Source organism: Squalius cephalus, assembly GCF_949319135.1.
Source record: "Squalius cephalus genome assembly, chromosome: 19".
Taxonomy (NCBI): Eukaryota; Metazoa; Chordata; class Actinopteri; order Cypriniformes; family Leuciscidae; genus Squalius; species Squalius cephalus.
In genome coordinates this window covers 18,259,436-18,282,700 of record NC_137140.1, presented here as the reverse complement: position 1 = coordinate 18,282,700, position 23,265 = coordinate 18,259,436, and the positions used below count along the sequence as shown (strand labels likewise).

Here is a 23,265-nt window from a genome sequence, read left to right as displayed (position 1 = left end):
TTTTTTTCACAAATCGCACCCTGTATATATATATATATATATATATATATATATATATATATATATATATATATATATATATATATATATATATATATATAAAACGTGTCGTCAGATCTTTGTTCAAAATGGAGAATCTCTTTTATTGTTAAATGAATTGAAGGTCTTAATAAATTTGGTTTTCAGTAGCTTCATATGACATTGCATAGAGAACACATAAGGATGCTGCATGTTTAAAAGGGATAGTTCACCCAAAATGAAAATTTTGTCATCATTTATCATTTAAGAATACATACTGAAGAATGTTGGTAACCAACAGTGGTTGACTCAATTTTTTTTTTAATTTTAGTCCTTTATCCAAGAAGGATAAATGTCTTAAACGATTGCATCATTTTTCATGTTTAATGGGCTATTTAAATTTTTCTAGAGGTATAGTATGTTTACGAGCTGTTAAATTCATAAAATTTTATTAAAATAAAAAATGGATAAAAATGGATTTTTTTTTTATTAAAAAAAATCCGTGTCCTCGTCTGATTCAGAGATTTCGTCCAGGAGAAATTGTCATCGTTGAAATTCTTTGCCGCAGACGGACTCTATCTCTTTGTATTAAATTGATGGGAACCCCTAAAAGGTTCTCTATATGAAGCACCTGACAGAACCCTTTATGGTTCTATGCAGAACCTTCTCTTCTAAGAGTGATGGGCAAAGAAACCCCCCAGACTGTCATGTTTATGGACTTTCAGTTGGTTGTCATGAGTTCTCTTTGTTTTTAGTTTGTCTGTCTTGACCTAATTTCCCAGTTTGTTTGATTAGTCATTTCGGTCACCCGTTGTCATTTAATTAGCTATTTTCCCTGGTGTACAAATACTTCCTGTTTGGTTCAGTTCAATATCAGTCATTGTCAATGTTAGTTGTGTTTATGTTACTGGCTACTACCTTCCTGAGTATTCGAGTTTGACTATTTTGCAAGATATCCTGTTTTTGGATTCTAAGACCCGTGACACAGACATTATAGCTATACATTTTTAAAACCTGTATTTCTTTGAGAAATAAAAACACTGCTTTTTGTGTGCATTGTGTGTTAAGAAAATTGTTTTTACCAGTAACTAATATCAATTGTGAGATGATGCAAGCCACACTTTATACTCTTGAAAATTAAAAATGGAACATTACCAATATATTTCTTTATGGTTTTATATAGTCTAATTTTTTAACCCAATGAAATCGATGAAATTCACTATTACTAAACCATTACTAAACATTTAGTTCAGACTGTTGACATTAAGTTCTAAAGGTTATAAATTAGTCCCATTCCTTAGTAGCATCTATTATATCTTCAGTCTCTTGCATAAGTCTCAATAAACTCATTTGTTATCCAAAGAAATGTTGAAGAACTGCTTAGTTGTAACAAACTCATGATCATAAAAAAAGCATTGCTGAATAAAAATACCTTTACAAACCATTCGCAGAACAGTGGCAAATGTTCTACCCTTGATATCTGAATTATACAGCAGCTCAGACTGTCCAGATATCTAGGGTTCAGCACTGTCCTCTACTGACTTAAATAACATACTACAACTGGAGCTTCAAGTATAATAACCTACATTTGTAATTACATGTCCACAGAAAAAAAACGTCCACAAGAAAAACTCACTGAATACTGACACATTATTATAAAATATGAGACACAAAGAAAATAGATAAAATGTAAGCCTTGTGTTGTAACCCATTTTCTTTAAAGCATGCAACTGTACATGAGAATAAATGCTTTTGAACAAAAAGTCAACAAAAGGCATGAAAATTTTTTTATACACAAACAATTATTTTCTCAATTAAACATTATGACTCTATATATCTAACAGTATTTCATAAAATTGATTAAACAAAGAAATAGACATTTTAAAACAAATACAAATTGTTATTCCAACGCTATGAAGTTGCTGGTATAATTATCATCAAGTCTTTATTTTTAGAACTATAATAGTCCACTTGTTTGCCTTCGCATGACACCAATTTTGGGTCTTTGCTCAGGCTGTTCTTTCGGTTTCTCCGGCAATGCCGAATGACGGCAACTGAGAACAGCAGGAGAGAGCTTGCGATCAGGGCGAACCCACTCAAAAAGAATGTCGCCGTGTAAGTCCCTGTGGTGTCAACCAACCAACCTATATAACAACAACAACAACAAAAAAAAAATCACATGATTACCTCACAGCTTTTTTTAAAGTAACATTTATCCAACCAAGAAAATAACTGTTTTTAATATGGTGAATTGAACAGTTTTGTTGGGTAACATGTCTCTGTACATTAACAGTTTACCACTTATTGGGCTATTTAAATTGGGCACGTCATTACAAAGCGACAATTGTGGTTAATGTTTCTTCTTTATAATTCCAGGTAGTTTTTAACCTATCAAAATAAAATAATTTGAGGCCTTTACCTCCAATGGGTGGGCTGACCAGATAGGGAAGAGCGTGGAGGAAGTACACAACCCCGAGAGCTGAAGAGAGGTATGTTGTCCCTACAACATCTGATGTTACCACAGGAATAAGGGCAACATAGGCTCCATCAAAGTACCCATAGAGCACAGAGAAGGGTACCAGCAAGACAAATGTGCGTAAAAGGGGGATAAAAAGACAACATAGTCCCTCCATTCCCACAGCAAACATGTAGCATATATTCCTGTACTTCTTTAGACACCTGGGAGAGATACAGAAAGGGTTAGTCAGCATGATCTGGGGCCGGTTGCATAAACATAGCCATTATGTTAAGACAGTGTGTTAAGTTCTAGTATAACCCACTAGCAGTTAGTAATGGGCAGTCAGTCCTAGTTTTAGGTATCAAATTAGGCTAATCTACGTTTTTATGTTACTGATTTAAAAACCTATGAACAGTCTTAAAGAAAAAAATTGTATGTCTAACTTGTAAGACTAGTCTTAAAAGTTTATGCAACCATCCCCATAAGCAAACGATCAACATTCTGTTTGGTTTCCTAAAACCTGAGGGTGTTTTTACACAAATGTTTACACCATTTAAAAAGGCTTCAATTTAATGAATGTCAAAAATGTCCTTGAATACATGTATACACATCTTAAACATTATTAAACTTTTAAAAGTTTTAAATATATATATATATATATATATATATATTTTTTTTTTTTAGAAATATGTATTGTTATTTTAATTTATAATTCATAATTCATTAAAAGTTTTTGGGGAGTCACACAACATGACATTTTACAACCTGATATTTTAAGACACTTATTTACATAATCATGAGGGTCTGCAGGGGTCTTCTCTATGACATAATTTCCTGTTTTGTATTAATTTCTGCTTGTTGGTCGTACCACATGACTTTGATTAGGCAATTAAACGTTTTTCAAATACAAAAAAGAAGTGAAGCTTTTTTGTTAACTTTTTTAAAATAAATAATAATAAACGATGATGCTAAACTACTAGGCTTATGACCCCCAAGAATTTAATTAATCTTTTGAGGTCTGGACAAAAAAATAGTGTCATGCCATTGACCCAGTTGCTTATTGGTTAACAAAATCGGTTCTTAGAAAAAAACTGATAATTACATCTGAAGAAAAGAAAAACAAACATTTGCCTTAGTCAATAAATGACCTATTCCTGTTTTTGACTAATGCAATATTAACACAGTTCACAAAACAACATACCTCATGTCAGTGAGCCAGCCAAATGTGATGTTGCCAACGATGTCAATGACCCCTAGAATGGACATCAGGAACGCAGCATGCTGATGACCGACACCTACATCCAGCGCGTAGGGCACTAGGTACACAAATGGAAGACTGCACCCACTGGCCAGCAGCAGGAAGGAGCCAGACAACACCATGAAGTCAGGCATAAGGAGGAAGTGGTATTCTTGCATGGATTGAAGGCAGCGTTGTTTAGCATTCACTTCTAATTTATCGCCTGCAACATTCCCCATATGTACACCATTTACCGCAGGCGACTTAATGCTATACCCACACTCTGAGTCCACCGGAAGAGGACAGGCCTCCTCTTCTTTTAGAATGATGGGCCGTAACAGAGCTCCACATACACACAGGTTAGACACAAAGCCCCCTAAAATGAGGAGGGCTCCACGCCATGAATAGTGTTCGATTAGCAGCTGCACTACTGGGGCCAGGATGAAGGTCCCGATGCCACTGCCAGACATGGCAATGCCATAGGCCAAAGCCTTCCTTTCACAGAAATAGATCCCGACCATGGCGATGGCTGGAGTATAGCAAAGGGCAAAGCCAAGCCCTAAAAAAAAGAAGGATATAAAATAAAACCGTAAACATGCTGAACTTGCAACATTCTAAGTGCCGCACATGGGTCTGTAAATCAATGTTTTAGGGATCTTGGGGCTCTTACCAGTTACCACTCCCAGGGTAAGGTAAAGGTATTCCAGACTGGTGGCAAAGGAGCTGAGGACTAATCCTATTGAGGCCAGGAATCCTCCTAGTATTACAGCTACACGGCATGACAACTGATTCCCAATCAGGCTTCCGAGTGGAGCTGCAAAAGTAATGTGAATAAATGTTGTGCTCATACTGAACAATATGTTCGAAATAATAAAAGTCATATTTAAATAATATTTATTGTAAGCAGGGTTTCTATCCACAGCCACTACTTTGTAAACATTACTGTCATTCCGTGTCCCCGGCTCAATATTTTGATTTTGATCATTTTTTGTCTGGTGAAAGAAATATATAAATGAAGAAGAAAGCCAAAATATTAAATGTCATGAATGTATATTTACTGAGTAATCCACAATTTTGTAGAGGGGGGTCAAAATTACAATCTTCATCTGAGATTTGGAGCCAAATTATAGGGGTGTAAAAATGACTTTAGAAAGATGGCAGCATCATTATTTTATTTTTTACACATAGATTGGTAGGTCTATTAGTAAAATCTGTTGACTTTAGCAATCTTTGTTGCGTTACAGTATATGCCAACAGTGACAGTTCAAAAAATGGCAAAAAGCACTTCTTGTGTTTTTTGCCTCAGGATTGCATGCCTGTGACTCAATAAGTATTAAAGACGTATTAATATCCTTTTAGATTCTGGTTCTTTAAAAACTTTCCTTTTGGTAACTTCACTTTAAAGACTGTCGATGGTTCAATCCCAGAGATATGGACATGTTAATGTGGCTTTTATTTTTTACTTTTATTAGCAAGGATGCATTAAATTGTTCAAAAGTAAAGAGACTTATTCATACAAAAAATGCTGTTGTTTTGAACTTTTATTCATCAAAAAATTCTGAAAAAAAGGTTTCTACAAAAATATTAAGCACCACCACTGTTTTCGACATTGCTTATAATAAGAAATGTTTCTTGAGCACAAAAACAGCATATTAGAATAAATTCTGAAGGATCATGTGACAATGAATACTGGAGTAACTGCAACTGAAACCTCAAACTTTTGAACAGTAGTGTTTTTTTTAACACATTTTGAAATATTACAAAATTCGCTCAGATAATTGGTCACTATTACCGCTATTATTAAGCTGCTCTCTCTCTCTCCTATTACATGACAACATACGGTATTACAACATACTGTTTATGATTTACAAACTATGTCCTTCCACAGACCCCTGACAAAAACAAATCAGCCTTGTGATAAAAGAGAACATGTCAGCCAAACATGAAATTGGAAAGCTTTATGTAATAACAGCATTTCTTACGTCTTTTGTTTACTAGTCAGCAGCCTTAAGAAGGCCTTTCCTTTGCAATGTAATTCTTAAGATTGCTGCACTGTCAACAGCAGACAGCGCCGGGTGTATAGGAAAGCAAACAGGCCTGTTTTTTTGGGTCAAACTTGCGACACTGGCGTGTCCTCTCAAGATGTTCTCTGTGTGTTGCTGACTTCAAGAGAACGTTTTGAGCCTCCCACAGGCTGCAGGTCTTGCTTAGTTTCTTATGTAACAGTATTGTCTCAGATGTGCAAAAACTTTCTCACTGAGTTCTGCAGATGGAAACCCTATTTTAGACCAGCCAATGATGATGATTGTGATGCGCTAATGTGTGATAGTTTTAGTGTCAAGTATGACGTTTCCTTACCACACAGCATGGTTGTGCAGTCCACTAATGAATGAATCCATGCCGTCCCAGAGTAATCTCTTCCAAAGTGCATCTGAAACTCAACAAAGAATATAGAGATGCATCTGGAAAAGAGAAAAAGACAAAACAACTCTGATCAGACAGAACACACACAAGTTTGAGGTCTTTAAAGGACCATATTGTGACACTTCAGACTAACAACACACTTTAAAGTCCAGTGCCATTCACAACCAGTTACTATGAACAGCCGTGCAGATCGTGGGTGTCTGGATATGAAAGGCTGAGACGGGGTAATGAGGCACAAGCCTCTGCAGTGCCTGTTCAGCACCTGAACAAACAAAACTAGATCACCAGGCAGGTCACTCGGGTCAGAGCATTCAGTGTGGTTATGACAGCCAGCAACTCTCACGTCTTTCGCCACTGATACAGACGTGTCTGGCCATCGGCCATTAAAGAAGGAGATGTCCTTCAGGCTTAGCCAAGGTGCAGACTCAAAGGGTAAAATCTTACTTTAGGACTAAAGTAAGTCACACATGTGTAACACACACATACTTGAATGATAAGATCTTTTTAAGGAGTTGAGGGCAGAGAACAGAATATCCATAAGATAAAAAAGTGGTTAAAAAGGCACATTTTCCATCTGAAAACCACTGGCTGCACTTTAAGCTCAAAAAGAGTTTCATCATCTGGTAATCCTCGGGTTGATTATTACCACTTATCTCAGCAGGACTTGGGAATGGTCAAAAGAATGCTTGTTTCAGAGGTGAGGTCAAATGAACTGTTTTGTTCTTGCCAGCCTGCTTGCAATTTCATCCTAGTAAACGACAAAAGACTTTGCAGACCTGTTCTTCAGGTTCTCATGTTTTACACCTTTACCTGTCAGATGATGTACCTGCACATTTAAATTAATGATGAAATAATTACAGAGTTTAAACAGCACAGTCGGTAGAATACGTTCACCACCCCAGGGGTAACGTCAAAATATTGCTAAATGGAACAGCTCGTCTAAAGCAGTATAAAAGGAAAACTTTACCTCTCACCACATAGTACTAGAAAAAACTTCGATAGTAGCAACAAATGACACTTACAACAGCACATTACAAAATAAACACACAAATGTGTTAACCAGTCAAAGCAGTAAAAAACACTTCTAAGAGGCTAATATGTAAAAACAACACTGTGTTATCTATATCCAAGTGCGAACGCCTGGAAGTTGTTTACAAGTCAGTCAAATGTAACCTGACCTCGAAGGCTGCCGCAGAAACACCAGATAGCGCTTGTCACTTTGTGAACCAATGACTCATTATAGCTAATTCTCAGTGTGAACTAAATATAGCGTTCTGTTGTGCCACATGTACTGTACTATACAAGAGTATGTACTATTTGACAGGTTAAACCCTTTGAGGAACAAATCCAGACATTTTTAAGGGCAGAAGGTTTACGAGACTGTTTGTTCTTATTGTATGTTTGCTTTATATTTGCATTATGTGTTTATTTTTTTAAAGGTTTAAATTCAATATACATTTTTGGTCACTAAAAAAAGAAAGTTTAAGAGCGACAATATTCTTCAGCTATTCATTTTTATTAAGAAACAGGCAGGTTAAAACCTGTGGTTTAATTATAGCTGAAAACAAAACACATATCCCTATATCAACATGTTCTAGTTCTATTTAGCAACAGCATACACTCTAAAAAAAAAAAAAAAGCTTACCTTGTAACAGCTCTTGTGCAAACAGTTACCACAAAGCAGCCAGCCACGATCATCCATCCCCACCCTCCATCCGGAGGAAGGACCCCACCTTTCTTCCTTTCCTGAGCCATGGAGTCTGTCCTTCCCACCGATTTTATTTCCTTCAAACTCCAGAACTCCCAGTCCCAAACACACGCTACACCTCTCTGCCGCCACACTCACTGGTCATGGAATTCCTTCTGCAGATGTGAGGCCCGGTCAGTGAGTCCGCTGAGCGCAAGATGACACACACAGCAAAACAGGCAGGAATAAGTAACAAGCTCAGCTAAAATGATTAACCGGCACAATGGCGATGGGTGATGCACATCTTCTGTTAATACGCAGAAAATGTGACATCTTACAGGTTTGGAGCTGCTTTTTGGTCTTACAGAGAAAAGTGAAATGTTGCATGACTGCATTCATGGGAAGTGTTTCTGAGCCCATTCTAACTGATGGGTTGCCATATTAACTTGAGACCTTGCAGTTTGCCTTCCTGACCCTTCTGACTCTTTTGGCCCAATTGAAAAGCTGATCTATTTTTTTTTTTTAAATGATTTTAAAATAATTTTGACATAGGGCTAGCTCTTTCCCAGACAGCAACATAGTTTGCCCAGATCCGGCCCACATCTGGTACGTGTGGAATCCACATGCTTTTGGTGTCTGAAAAAAAAATAGATGTTGATATACTAGTTACTTTCAATCTATTAAAATCAGTGACACCGGTGTGGAAAATTTGATGCAAACTAGAGCCATTAAGAGCTAAAAACAATAAATTGTGTCATGTGCAATGTGCTTTGTCATACACAATGTACACTGTAAGGATAAGATGAATCCAGTTGTTTTCCCTTATTATGCGGCTGAACTTGTAGTTTATGAGTCTTCTAGTCTAGATATCAGCCGACTGTGGGAACAGTCCCAATTCCACATTATTTCACTGCAGCATGAAAAACACACGTCAGCTCAATAGATTTCTTTGAAATTAGGCTAGTCTAATTGTGACAACTGATGATTTCAGGGCTTATGCACTCCTCCTCTCCCTCTATTCAAAGTATGCCATGTCAGTATTTAGCAAATTATATGTGTCTGTGTCTCAAATCTGATCTTTGACATGCAAATCCAGTCACATGCTAGGACTTGCAAAGAACCGCATTGGTGGATTTAAAGTGGTTCCCTTCAGAAGTTGTCTACAAGAGAGGTGGAAAAAACAACCAATATGGGAGTCACTGGAGAGCATTTTATTATTATTTTTTTTTTAGATTTGCATTAATTTCATTTCGCACCTGCAAGTTTTAAAGAACATTTGTCGAACATTTGCCTAATAACTAAATGATCAAATAGGTTTAGTGTGAGAGTTTTTTTTATTATTTTTTTTTATTTTTTTATCTAAAAGTAATTGCAAATACATTACATCTGGCACACAACATATTATTTTTCAACATTATTTTTTTGAGGTTTATTCTTGACATTTGTTAACATTTAGCTAAATAACTGTTTGTCTTTAAAAGAATACAACAAATGTTAAAGAAATTAATAATAATAACAATGAAAGAAACCTGAGAAAAAGTTTTGTTTTTCTTTGAACAGCTGAATATAAGTTCACAACTGCAACATGACTCGCGTGTTGAAACCAGATGTTTGGAAAAACTTCTTAAATGGGGAAATTGAGGCACTTACCATTTTATAAAACAACCGCAGACACGGTCCAAACGGTCCCCATTCAACTCTTTTGCAATCACATGAACTGGTCCTGACGTCTGAAACTCCTATGTACATTAATTTAATTGAGTTGGTGCAGCGTTCAACGTCATCCTGCGGCTTCCACCAATGAACAAGTTTGCAGCTGCGGGAACGTGTTAAAGCGTGCGAGCTGTGAACCTACTTACCTCAGTTTCCACTTCTCCTTACACGTGAAAAGAAAATTATGCAAGTATGCATGGCAGTGTGTCGGATTTCCTACTCTCACTTGAAATACGGACTGTTTGGGAGTTGCCCCTACTGGTTGTGGGGGAACAACGCCACTGTTTACAAACATGCTCACATACCATTTAATAGGCCTACAGTCTATTTTTATGTTGCTAGTGTCAATCAAATTGTTTTGATTACCATTAAATAAAATTCTTCAATAGACACATACAAGATAAGTCAATGCATTCATCATCGCAGGTGATAAATAAATTAAAGTTACCATAAAATTAAAATGGGCAATTCTTATATGGTAAATTCCACTATTCATTACAAATGATTTATCCTTGCACGTTATTATTTTTTCTTTAATTAAAGGGTAACTAAACACTAAAACAACTTTTTTTAGTTAATGATCTGTAAGACTGGGGCTTTATTAGTGCTGTTCATTGATTCAAGTAATTTTGTTGACATTTGGGTATAAAGTGTTTTAATTCTATGATATATGATGTAAAAACGTGTGAGTGCTGCCCTCTTCAGGTTGAACGGTGGTTACTGCAGTTGAATTTTCCTATTGGAAGTTGTGGTGCCCTGTGACGTAAGAGGGTACCAGCTCACCACGCCCTTGGCAGCCCCTCTATAAAAGCATCTTGTTCTGTCAAAACCAATGTAGCGAGTCAGGAGTTGGAATTGCGAGAATTGAAAACGATCAGGATAGCGTAGGCTATATTAGCATAGCATTTATATAGTTATTTAGATTATTTTGTGTAGCCATACCTGTCAGCATTAGCATTAGCTTTATCTGTAGTAGCCTACAGTGGTTAGGATGGGACGTAGTACTGTTGCTGGTTGCAGCACTGTAAAGCGACGCGAGTGCCAAACGGACTCCATCACTGCAGCGGTGTCTTGTTGTGAGTGAGCATATATTTTTTATTCACAATTTATGTTCCTTCCTATTAGGTTAAACTCGGGGTCGACAAACTGGATTTTTTCTGGTTTTGCTGGATTTTTTCACATAGCAGCAAAATAGACTTAAAATACTCCGTATTTATGGTCATACAGACTTAAGAAATATGAAAGAATAAACTGCTTAATGTGTCCACTTACAATCGAAACAAAACATTGTGCTTTTGTAAAATAAAAATAAACAGGGTATGCTTTCTGCCTCTCCGTCTCCGTGAACTTTTTTTCTGGAGTAGGTTACGTCTCTAAACTTAAACAAAACTCAGCAAATACTAGTCACACAGGCATAAGCAATATATCTTTATAATCATTTAAGTGTCTGCTATTAAATTATCTAATTCAAAACGAAAACATATTACCTGTTTATGTAATCTGTATGAAAAGATACAGATGTCAGTCGTTCTCATGGCAACTCATCTGCTAACGTGAACATGCCTACAGAGAGCGCGCGCTATTGAAACGGGTCTCAGGTACACGCCCCCCCCCCCCCCCCCCCCCCCCCCCCCCGCACAGCCACACCCTCTGTTCGTCCCCTCTATCACTTTTCCAGCATTTTTCAAATATTGCCAGTGGGTGGAGTCAGGCTCTGACCAGGGGCCCGTTCTTCGTACGTTGCTTATTACATCCGAGATCAAATGACACATCCAAGATGATATCATCGTGCGAATCATGATCTGGCTAACTCGGTTCTTCGAACACACTTGCCGGATATGATTAGTATCGCTGGATTGGGTTATCTGAGATAATTGCGCGTTCATGTGCTGGTTAAAAGGGGATATGTAGGCTATCGATAGTAGAAACATTGATCAGCAACGCTGCTATTGGCTGCTCAGCTTGGCCAAAGAGCGCGCACAGTTTTTCTCCTCAGCAGAGCAAGAACTAATAGTCGAAGTTTATTCGGAATTTTAATGTTTAATCAAAACGCCAGGGAACACCTCAAAGTCTGCAAAAGCCAGGAGAGAGGGCTGGCAAAAAGTAGCAGACAATTTAAATCCGTTAGAAGTGGCCATGTTAGATGTTTTTATCACTTAATAGCCTATATTTTTGTATTTTAATAATTGCATAATTACTTTGTGCATTGTAATGTCAGTCACCATACTAGAACATGGGAACAAATAAAAGTGAAGTACAAAAATATTCTACATAATGGTAATTTTTAGTTATAGTCTCTTTTATAAAAGGCACTGTTAAATAAATGGTTGTCTGATTATAAAAGCAACCAAGAAAAAGGCTGAGAAAAAAATAGAAAAGATCTTAGTATCCTACACTGTAAAATCATTTTTGCTAAATTAAGGCCGTATAGTCATTTCAACTGTTAAATCTTGAGTAATGATGAATTGCTTTGACTTGTGAAAGTGAAAACTGATAAACTTATGTTAATGTAAAAATATTTTGCCATGAGTTATTGATCACATTTTTCCCCAGTGTAGTTCATTGTAATGACATTGTGTTTTCCTCTTTTGTGCACTTTTACATAATACACCAACACTTGTATCTGTTCCCAAGAAAGTGGTGGCTGAAATATGTGCAGTAAGTGGACATTTTCTAACTTTCCAAAGGAAAGAAAGTATAATACTTTGTAATGTCCATTTGTTTCCATTGCACTGGACAGTGAACAAACCCTCTCAGATAACTGTCATATGGAGGAACTAGCCTACCTGCAAGTGCATAAATAACTTTACTTCATTTATACTTGTATGCTTTATGGCTGCAATATAAGTTGCAGGATTCCACATCTACAGAAAGGCCTACAGAAGAGTCTGCACAGACAGAGGAGACATAGGCCTACAGGTGGGCAGTGTATAGCCAACTTTTCCTTTGTATTTGTTGCATGAGGCATGTGTCTAATATCTCTTGTTGCAGGCACTTGACCACTGGCTTTTCTTTACAAAGAACAATTGAAATAAAACTCAAGGAACTAAGCATATTTGTCTTTTATTAAACATTTAATGAAAAGTGTTTTTTTTTTTTGGCAATGTTGTGTAATATGGCACATGCAACAGTGTCACAGGCCCTGTCAGGTGTGCAACCCTCAGACTTTTCAGACACTGAAATCTTCCCTTTAGTTAGCCAAAGTGCCCTTGTCCTGGCTAGAGCTGCATTGTAACTGGTTTGGGTCAGGAAATGGGGTCATAAAACACCTGTCTGCAGGCAGGAACATGTCATAATCACCTATGAAAAAAATGCAGTTCTGTTAGGATCAGCATAAGTGTATGTAATACATTGAGCTTGATATTTAATTGTGGAACTTTTCTTACCACTTTCAAATAATGTGCATAAATGTGAATCTCTGAAAATTCTTAAGTCATTCACAGATCCTGGCCATTTTGCTTTCACATTTGTGATATGGAAGATTTTAGTCAACTGCCTTTTTTTAATTTGATATAATATTACTAATCTGGAATATTAAGAATCACAATAGTAATGGGCTGCACATTTACATTGTGAATCCCCTTTCTGTTCACATAATCCCCTTCATTCATTGAGGCCTTGATGGCAGTCTATGGTAGCCTATAGTCTATGGTACCAATCACGTTAGTGAAGCCTGAGTGACATATCTGTAATCGGCATGGTCATGATTGTATGATCTTCATAAAAAATGATGAAAGCCTAAAAAAAAAAAAAAAACTGCTTTACAACATTGGGTCTTAAGTGGCTTGGAAATGCCACAAAAAAAAAAAAAACACTAAAACTTTTTTAAACATAAAAGCGACAAAAAACGTCAATTTCACGAATCACGAGAAAAAATATATCTCAGAAAGAAAGTGCACTATCGCGCTGCGCTGGACTTCCCGTATCAGCTCCGCTTATGAAGCCAGGATCTAATCCTGTTAAAGCTACACTGTGTAATTTTTTTAGTTGATTCTTAGCAAAAAACACTTAGTTCTTTCAAAAATATATGTGCTCATTAATGTATATTTACTTCTTTCAAGTAATAAAGTATTCTCGTAAGTTTATAATCTGCCATTGAAAGTACATACGGGTGAGGGGTTCGAATGCCGGTCGCCATGTTGCCCCTCCATCTTGAAACTACATTAGCCAAAGAGGGACATGCCTGTAAATTCAAGCTTCGCCTTTTGCGTTTTTCACTCAGTGACACCGTGACGAATGTGAGGGGGAGATTACTCGCGAGCTCGCGAGTGCCGGCAGATTTGAAAGATAGTGTGTGTGTGTGTGTGCGTGCGTACTCACATTTGAAAGAGAGAATTAAAACGTCAACGCAACAGGCAAATCAGCAAGACCATAGTCAATATTGGAGTAACTTTTCCCAGATGGAAAGAGCTCATGAGGAGAAAAGATTTTAAAACGGACGCCGAGGTTGCCTGCTTTCTTCTCGACAGGTAATTCAGCCTGTTGTAATTCATTTGTGTAAATTCAAAGTTTTATAGTTGCTTGTCTAACCATAGCATGGTTGTGCATAACGCCAGAACGACCTCTAGTATAACTTCATCCTCGCGTCAATGGTGAAAAAGTATTGTTTACCTTGTAACATAAATCTGTGCTGCGACGGATCACAGGTGATGAATAGTTTTAAAGACGCAATTTTTTAAGCTATATAAAAAAAGGACACTGTAAATTTTAGTTATTTTTAATTGCTTTTACTTTGTAACGTTAGCCTAATCTGATTATGCTGGGATAGCCGATTCCAAGGGTGACGTTTACCTCCTGACATCTGTCCTGTAGTATTGTTTATTATTGTCATGGACGAAGTCGATAACTGGAAGCCATGTTAATCTTGGAATAATACGGCCACCGTAGGAGTTAAAACGCCCTCTCGGAATTGAGAGGAACAGAAACTAATATTCATTGGGTAGTCATATACAATTTCACCGCTAGATGGGGGAAAAAACCACACAGTGTAGCTTTAACATGAAATAAGCCTGCTCCCGAGCAGGTTTAAGTTTGCGCACATGTTGCTATGACAGCAAGTCCTGGGGCCTGTACCATGAAGCCGGATTAGGTGGCTAGCCAGCTATGTTTCAGCTTAGTTTCCGCCAACCCTGGGTTTTAGGTACTATGAAAGTAGCTTGGCTTTAATCGGTGTTCGTTGCCATGGTATCTTACGCTGCACGGCTAACCTGCTCCGGGGCAGGTTATGTTCTGGGGCCTGTACCATGAAGCCGGATTAGGTGGCTAGCCAGCTATGTTTCAGCTTAGTTTCCGCCAACCCTGGGTTTTAGGTACTATGAAAGTAGCTCGGCTTTAATCTGTGTTCGTTGCCATGGTATCTTACGCTGCACGGCTAACCTGCTCCGGGGCAGGTTATGTTCTGGATTCGAGATCTCAGACTGAAGTTTGACCAATCAGCTGAGAGCAAAGAAACATATAGGTGACGTAACTTATTCCAAGTGTCTGTTGCAATGACTTCACCTTTTCTTCCAAATCCGGTGGACATCTCAGCGCAAATTGTTTGACGAGCACTTCGTAGAGAAAGAATTTTTAGCCAGACAAAATCCCCTTGCCTTTCCTAAAAGTTACTTGTATGAAAGATACAGATTTTCCGCGGAAGGAATGTCTTATCTTTGAGAACCTCTTGAGCCGCACATAAAGAATTTAACACGTCGAATTCATGCACTTACTGTTCCGCAAATATTGCGTTGCGTTTTTTTTTTTTTTTTTTTGCAAGTGGTACATTCTTGCACGGTGGGTGACGCACAGAAGCTATGGGAAAACACGGTTTGTCAAACCATTCGTAAGGTGGTCCTCGCTCTGCAGGAGTACATGAAAAGTTTCATTAATAGTGCTCCCCGGACATTTATTGACATGCATGTCCATAAAAGAGGGCTTTTATAAAATTGGCAGTAAGATATATTGATATATATATATATATTTTAAGCAAATTTCACAAGTGTATACAATATAATACATGTTAAGAATTATTTTGAATTTTTTTTTTTATTCTTCTTCTGTTAATCTTTTGATAGGATTCCCAAGTCATTGCATGTATGCAGTCTATTGCTCCAATCTCCACTGCTAGGGGAACATGAGGCAGATTATGTTAATAGGAAGTCCTATCACAGCCATAATGTTCAGGTAGAGATGATGTGAATATGTGAGATGATTATTTTCTGTGAGATGAATCTTTAAATTAATAGTAACATTAACAGATATAACAATGATTTACTAAACATTTCGTCTGCAGATGACTTGTGGTCATGAACATATATGATCAAGTTTGGATGCCAAATGGCCTGGCTCCAGTGCTTGTCTCACGAATTTGCCGTGAGTCTGTGTTGTGTCAGCACTTTGAGGAAAGCAAGTTAAATTTGGTACAATACAAAACACTGTTAATTTGAACTGAGCTAGAAAAACCTACACAATAACCCCCTATCATGACCCTCAGACAGGGCCACAGCACCACTTCAATGTGGCCCTCAGTAAAACCAGAGTGAAGATAGAGATGACCTTTGGCCTCCTAAAGGCAAGTTTCAACTGTGTTCGGCGCTTAAGAGTCACCAGAGCGGGCATCACAGATAGTGGCTGCATGTGCCATTCTGCACAATATAGCCACCAGTAGAAAGGAGCGAGAAACACCACAAAACCAGCTTCTCCCCGATGACACTGACCCGATCACACTTGACCACCCAGCTGGTGCAGACGTAGATGCAATCACCATACAATATTACACTTAATAAAAGTTTTATTGGTTTTGTGGGATGGGAGGGAGAAAGAGAGCAAGAGAAAGTTGCATTAATAAATATTCATACTAAAGTGTTACTTGGTTAAATAAGTTATACTAATATATATATACATACTGAGATCAGTTTTATCCAGCTGTTTGATTTTGTTTGGAGCCTCCTCAGCTCACAGTCAGCTCCTTTAGTGTGCAGTCTAGTTCAAGACCCCTTTAGTGTGCAGTCTAGTTCGAGTCTCCTTTTGTACAGGGCCCTGACTGAGTCTGTTTCCACCTGAAACATAATTCCACCACAAACATGATCATTACAAGTTTTCTGGAGGCTCATCAAAATCACAAAAAGTTCCTTGACTTCCTACAAACACAGGACTGACTGTAATTTATGTCAAGGGTTTTAAATCCTTACACATTTCTTCTGAAGCCCATTGAGGTAGAGGCCTCAGTTTCTGGGGCAGGTTGTGAAAAATCCTACAATAAAAGAGATGTGTAAGGGCCAGTCCCTTTATGCCACACATTCAAATGTTTTCCATAATAAAAAGCCCAGTGCATTCACATCAGCAACTGTCTGAGAACACACAGACAGAGTGTCTTCATCATTTCCTCCACCCTAATAAATAAAAATAGGCCAATGTAAAGCATAACTGTTGTAAAGCAGGTTATGTTTGGTGTTCTGTCTGCTGCATACTGACCTCTGTGTGGGAGACTGTGTGTGTGCTGGCTTCAACAGGGACACTGTATTTCCCTCTACTGCAGAACATACAGTCAGCCATATTTAAAACTTAAAAAAGAAGTAATGTATTGCACACGTACCCAGTGTTACTTGCTTAGAGGAGCCAGCACCAGGGTCAGATTGTAGCACCTGTAATCCCATCCATAATCGTCCGTCCCTTATTGCCTACTCAGAGCCAACTACTCTGCCACAGTGTATTCTGGTTTTCTGAATTTAATTCTTTATTTCTGTTTTCTGCAAACAAGTGTTTGTGATAAAATGTTCACAAAAATAATAAAAGGTTGTGGTAAATACTCACCACTTTGAATTATATTTTTTATATTTTGTCTTTATCTGCTGCCAAGAACATTTGGAGTTGGGGTTGCATCTAAAAATCAATGAATATAAATTTTTCTTAGTACCGGTAGGCTACATGCACATTTTTATATATTATGAAAATAGGCTATAGGCTATATTACAGGTATAGGCTACACATACATACATCATTTTACATAAATATAGAACGTATTTGTTTAACTTACACATTAACAATCAGCAATCTTTCTCCAACAGTCTTCTCTTGCTTTGGCAGCAGAGAACGTATTGTTTCGAGCTTGAAATACATATTTAAATTCATCGTAATTATGAATGATTATCTCTTGCTCATCCGCGGAAAAATCGCGACCCGCGATTGGTTGTTCAGTGTCGACGTCACTCTTTTATGTGCACGCGCGCGTGGAGTAATCATAGCTTGAGGATCAAAGCCTGAGTTGACAGAGAAAGTTGATGAGCTGCATCATGGTACCAATAAAGCCTGATTGCATCGGTTTGGTTTTGTCAACTCAAAACTTATCCTGTAACCCCGAGTTTGTTCAGCTACCTTCATGGTACAGGCCCCTGGATTCAAGATCTCAGACTGAAGTTTGACCAATCAGCTGAGAGCAAAGAAACATATAGGTGACGTAACTTATTCCAAGTGTCTGTTGCAATGACTTCACATTTTCTTCCAAATCCGGTGGATATCTCAGCGCAAATTGTTTGACGAGCACTTCATAGAGAAAGAGTTTTTAGCCAGACAAAATCCTCTTGCCTTAACTGATAGTTACTTGTATGAAAGATACAGATTTTCCGCGGAAGGAATGTCTTATCTTTGCGAACTTCTTGAGCCGCACATAAAGAATTTAACACGTCGAATTCATGCACTTACTGTACCGCAAATATTGCGTTGCGTTTTTTTTTTTTTTTTTGCAAGTGGTACATACTTGCACGGTGGGTGACGCACAGAAGCTAGGGGAAAACATATGTTTGTCAAACCATTCGCAAGGTGGTCCTCGCCCTGCAGGAGTACATGAAAAGTTTCATTAATAGTGTTCCCCGGACATTTATCGACCATGTCCATAAAAGAGGGCTTTTATAAAATTGCCAGTAAGATATATTGATAGGGTGACATCACATGAACACTTTTTTTTTTTTCAAAAAGCAAATTTCACAAATGTACTAGGCTATACAATATAATACATGTTAAGAATTATTTTAAATCTTTTTTATTATTCTTCTGTTAATCTTATGATGGGATTCCCAAGTCATTGCAACATGTATGCAGTCTATTGCTCCAGTCTCCACTGCTCTAGGGGAACATGAGGCAGATTATGTTAATAGGAAGTCCTATCACAGCCATAATGTTCAGGTAGAGATATGTTAGATGATTATTTTCTGTGAGATGAATCTTTAAATTAATAGTAACATTAACAGTTATAATAATGATCTACTAAACATTTCATCTGCAGACGACTTGTGGTCATGAACATATGATCAAGTTTGTATGCCAAATGGCCTGGCTCAGTGCTTGACTCAAATTTTCCGTTAGTCTGTGTTGTGTCAGCACTTTGAGGAAAGCAAGTTAAATTTGGTTCAGTACAAAACACTGTTAATTTGAACTGAGATAGAAAAACCTACACAATAACCCCCTATCATGACCCTCAGATAGGGCCACAACACCGCTTCAATGTGGCCCTCAAACAAGAGTGAAGATAAAGATGACCTTTGGCCTCCTAAAGGCACATTAACTGTGTTCGGCCCTTAAGAGTCACCAGAGCAGGCATCACAGATAGTGGCGCAATGTGCCATTCTGCACAATATAGCCACCAGTAGAAAGGAGCGAGAAACACCACAAAACCAGCTTCTCCCCGATGAAACTGACCCGATCACACTTGACCACCCAGCTGGTGCAGATGTAGATGCAATCACCATACAATATTACACTTAATAAAAGCACATTGAAACTGCACATAGGTCTCAAACTGTTTTATTGGTTTTGTGGGATGAGAGGGAGAAAGAGAGCAAGAGAAAGTTGCATTAATAAATATTCATACTAAAGTGTTACTAGATAGATAGATAGATAGATAGATAGATAGATAGATAGAGAGATAGAGAGATAGAGAGATAGATAGACTATATAACTATATACATACTGAGATCAGTTTTATCCAGCTGTTTGATTTTGTTTGGAGCCTCCTCAGCTCACAGTCAGCTCCTTTAGTGTGCAGTCTAGTTCAAGACCCCTTTAGTGTGCAGTCTAGTTCAAGACCCCTTTAGTGTGCAGTCTAGTTCAAGACTCCTTTTGTACAGGGCCCTGACTGAGTCTGTTTCCACCTGAAACATAATTCCACCACAAATATGATCATTACAAGTTTTCTGGAGGCTCATCAAAATCACAAAAAGTTCCTTGACTTCCTACAAACACAGGACTGACTGTAATTTATGTCAAGGGTTTGAAATCCTTACCTTGTTCACATTTCTTCTGAAGCCCATTGAGGTGGAGGCCTCAGTTTCTGGGGCAGGTTGTGAAAAATCCTACAATAAAAGATATGTGTAAGGGCCAGTCGCTTTTTTATGCCACACATTGAAATGTTTTCCATAATAAAAAGCCCAGTGCATTCACATCAGCAACTGTCTGAGAAGACACAGACAGAGTGTCTTCATTTCCTCCACCCTAATAAATAAAAATAGGCCAATGTAAAGCATAACTGTTGTAAAGCTGGTTATGTTTGGTGTTCTGTCTGCTGCATACTGACCTCTGTGTGGGAGACTGTGTGTGTGTGTGTGCTGGCTTCAACAGGGACACTGTATTTCCCTCTACTGCAGAACAGTCAGCCATATTTAAAACTTAAAAAAGTATTCATGTATTGCACACGTACCCAGTGTTACTTGCTTAGAGGAGCCAGCACCAGGGTCAGATTGTACAGCACCTGTAATTCCATCCATAATCGGCCGTCCCTTATTGCCTACTCAGAGCCAACTCCTCCGTGTATTCTGGTTTTCTGAATTTAACTCTTTATTTCTGTTTGCTGCAAACAAGTGTTTGTGATAAAATGTTCACAAAAATAATAAAAGGTTGTGGTAAATACTCACCACTTTGAATTATATTTTTATATTTTGTCTTTATCTGCTGCCAAGAACATTTGGAGTTTGGGTTGCATCTAAAAATCAATGAATATTAATCTTTCTTAGTAGCCTACATACATGCTCATTTTTTATATATTACAAAAATAGGCTATAGGCTATATTACACATAGGCTACACATACATATAGGCTATACATACATACTTTTACATAAATATAGAACGTATTTGTTTAACTTACGCATTAACAATCAGTAATCTTTCTCCAACAGTCTTCTCTTGCTTTGGCCGCAGAGAACGTATTGTTTCGAGCTTGAAATACATATTTAAATTCATCGTAATTATGAATGATTATCTCTTGCTCCTCCGCGGAAAAATCGCGACCCGCGATTGGTTGTTCAGTGTCGACGTCACTCTTTTATGTGCACGCGCGCGTGGAGTAATCATAGCTTGAGGATCAAAGCCTGAGTTGACAGAGAAAGTTGATGAGCTGCATCATGGTACCAATAAAGCCTGATTGCATCGGTTTGGTTTTGTCAACTCAAAACTTATCCTGTAACCCCGAGTTTGTTCAGCTACCTTCATGGTACAGGCCCCAGGAATTGTACCATGTAAACATTGTAACATGTTGTCACTAAACCTAATAAAATTCTGTTTAATTACTAAAATGTTTTGACAATCACAATACACTTATTGTGATGCAAGATTTTTTTTTTTTTTACATCCCCCCAATCCAAACTGGGCGATATTAACCAAAAACATAAGTCAAACCACATGTGAGATATTTACAAACTGTAATCAAAATAAAATACAAATACAGGGTTTCCTTCCCCGTGGCACAATAAAGCTGCACAATATGTACCAACATGTAAATGAAAAATATAAAATAATTTGCCCACTAGGCAAGTCCTAATGCATGGATCTGTATGATACATATTCCACCACCTGTCATTCACATTAATTTAAGACATAGGCCAAATGGACTGTGTCAAGATTAATACCTCATCGAGATTAGCATTTTTACTGAACTTTTTATCAGTTTCATTTTGATAAACATGACACAATATAACTTCGCGACTACACAAAAAGAGCTTTTACTGTTATAAGAAATGCAGATTTGTGAGCATTAGTGGAACTGAAGTTGTCTTGTCAGAATAAACACGAAACACACTTGATCATTGTCATGCGGTGAATCTGGCCAATCGTGGAACAGCTGTGTCTTCATCAGAGCTCGTGCAGCGGCTCTTGAGAAACTGCACCGGCTGAGTCAGCCATCTGCTCTCGAATCACTCTTGCGGTACTTTGATGCCATACGTCACAGTCACATCAGTCTCAAGTCGGACAAAAATTCTAAAGTGCATGCACTGCTTCAAGTCAGCCGCCAATCGTTTTGTGTAGCGCTGCATGAAGCCTGTTTACTGGCGCAAAGGCGGTCATGTGATCATCAGCCACATTACATGTCACATCAGAGAATGTCTAATATGGCGAGAAGTTTCACTCTCACTACACTTCCGGCTTCTGAACTGGTTGCAGTTCCACTCTGATTCCATATGAGGGCGCTCACAGGACGAGTGCAGAATGAATGGAGGTCAATGGCGGTATACCCCTCAAAATCCACTTTTCTCAGGATATAATTTTTTGTCTAGTAATTTGAATGTTGTATTCGAAAGGAGATGCAAAGAAATTACACATTGCTGGGTGTTAGATTTTTTAGAGTCACTTATTTGCTTTAAAAAGTCTTTCAAAATGTCAATGACGTCAGAATGCTGACGTCATTCGTCAGCCTTCGTCAGTAATATAGCCTATAGCCTATTTTTATATACGTTCTAGCGTGTTATGGGCAACAACAACTCAACCTGTAAGAAATCAAAACGACATAAGTACTCGTTCATTCAACTTTCGATCTAAAATCCATGTTGAACTTGCAAAATCTACAATCAAACCTGAGATTTCTCAACGGCGATCGGGTGAAAGAGATACATTTAGCCGTCTAGCCCCATTGACTCCCATTCATTTTGCACTCATGGCAGATAGCAAACTGACATTGAACCAACATGGAAACGACGTCTCTCCTGACATTGAAACAACATCACTTTGCTCATCGAATTAACGTTGAATCAACGTCAGACACGCCATTCAACCGCATTTCAACATTGAATCAATGTTTTATTTTCAACGTAATAAATAGTAAAGATTGATCCAACGTTGAAATTTGATTGATGATTGATACTAACCTTTACAACTAAGAATCAACGTTGAATCGACGTCTGCCTGCTATCTGGGGATCGCCCCCAGTGGAACTCTGGTGGTACTACAACCAAAATTCGGTACAATAGGACTTAATAGGGAGTGGGCAGGCTCTCCGTAGACGGGCTCTGGTCACATGTAACTAGCCTTTGGCCGAGCCCCGCCCCCCTTAGTTACTGTTGCTACGACCGACAAACAAATGGTCAAACACCACCAGCGTGACAGATTGCCATGATGGGAAGAGGTATACCCGTGCGTGTCAGTGACCTTTTTTGGAGCAATACCTCCGCAATATCCTCCAGATCGAGGCAAAAGGGGTTACAGCATGCAGTGGAGGGATATATTCAAAATATAAAAATCGAGGCTAATGCTTACCGGACTCAAGCGAAATCTGAGAAACCCCATGACTGTACCTCAAATGCAACCAGCACAGCCTTGTGGACCAGTCATGCTCTTGCACTGCCGGGTAAGTTCTCTTTCATATGTTATGGTCTATTATTGTCTATTGCGAGTAGCTATTTTGTTAAAATACAAGGGTATGTTAGCTAGCTAAACCTACATGAGCGTCAAAGCCATTCAAAGCTAACTAACATTTCTCTGTTGTTTT

General features: G+C 38.1%; 2 protein-coding genes across 2 annotated transcripts in view; one reads left to right on the top strand and one right to left on the bottom strand.

Annotated features, from left to right (window-relative positions):
- The window catches only part of LOC307147356 (interferon-induced protein with tetratricopeptide repeats 5-like), a 141,134-nt gene that overhangs the window by 17,675 nt on the left and 100,194 nt on the right, over window positions 1-23,265 (top strand). The window lies entirely within an intron of this gene.
- Window positions 1,792-9,646, bottom strand: slc16a12b (solute carrier family 16 member 12b). Its single transcript, XM_079851340.1, has 7 exons — window positions 9,475-9,646; window positions 7,783-8,031; window positions 6,072-6,175; window positions 4,384-4,527; window positions 3,678-4,272; window positions 2,438-2,697; window positions 1,792-2,162 (listed from the first exon to the last, which is right to left on the bottom strand). The coding sequence occupies exons 2-7, from the start codon at window positions 7,890-7,892 to the stop codon at window positions 1,930-1,932; spliced, it is 1,446 nt and encodes a 481-aa protein (XP_079707466.1). The 5' UTR covers window positions 7,893-8,031; window positions 9,475-9,646; the 3' UTR covers window positions 1,792-1,929.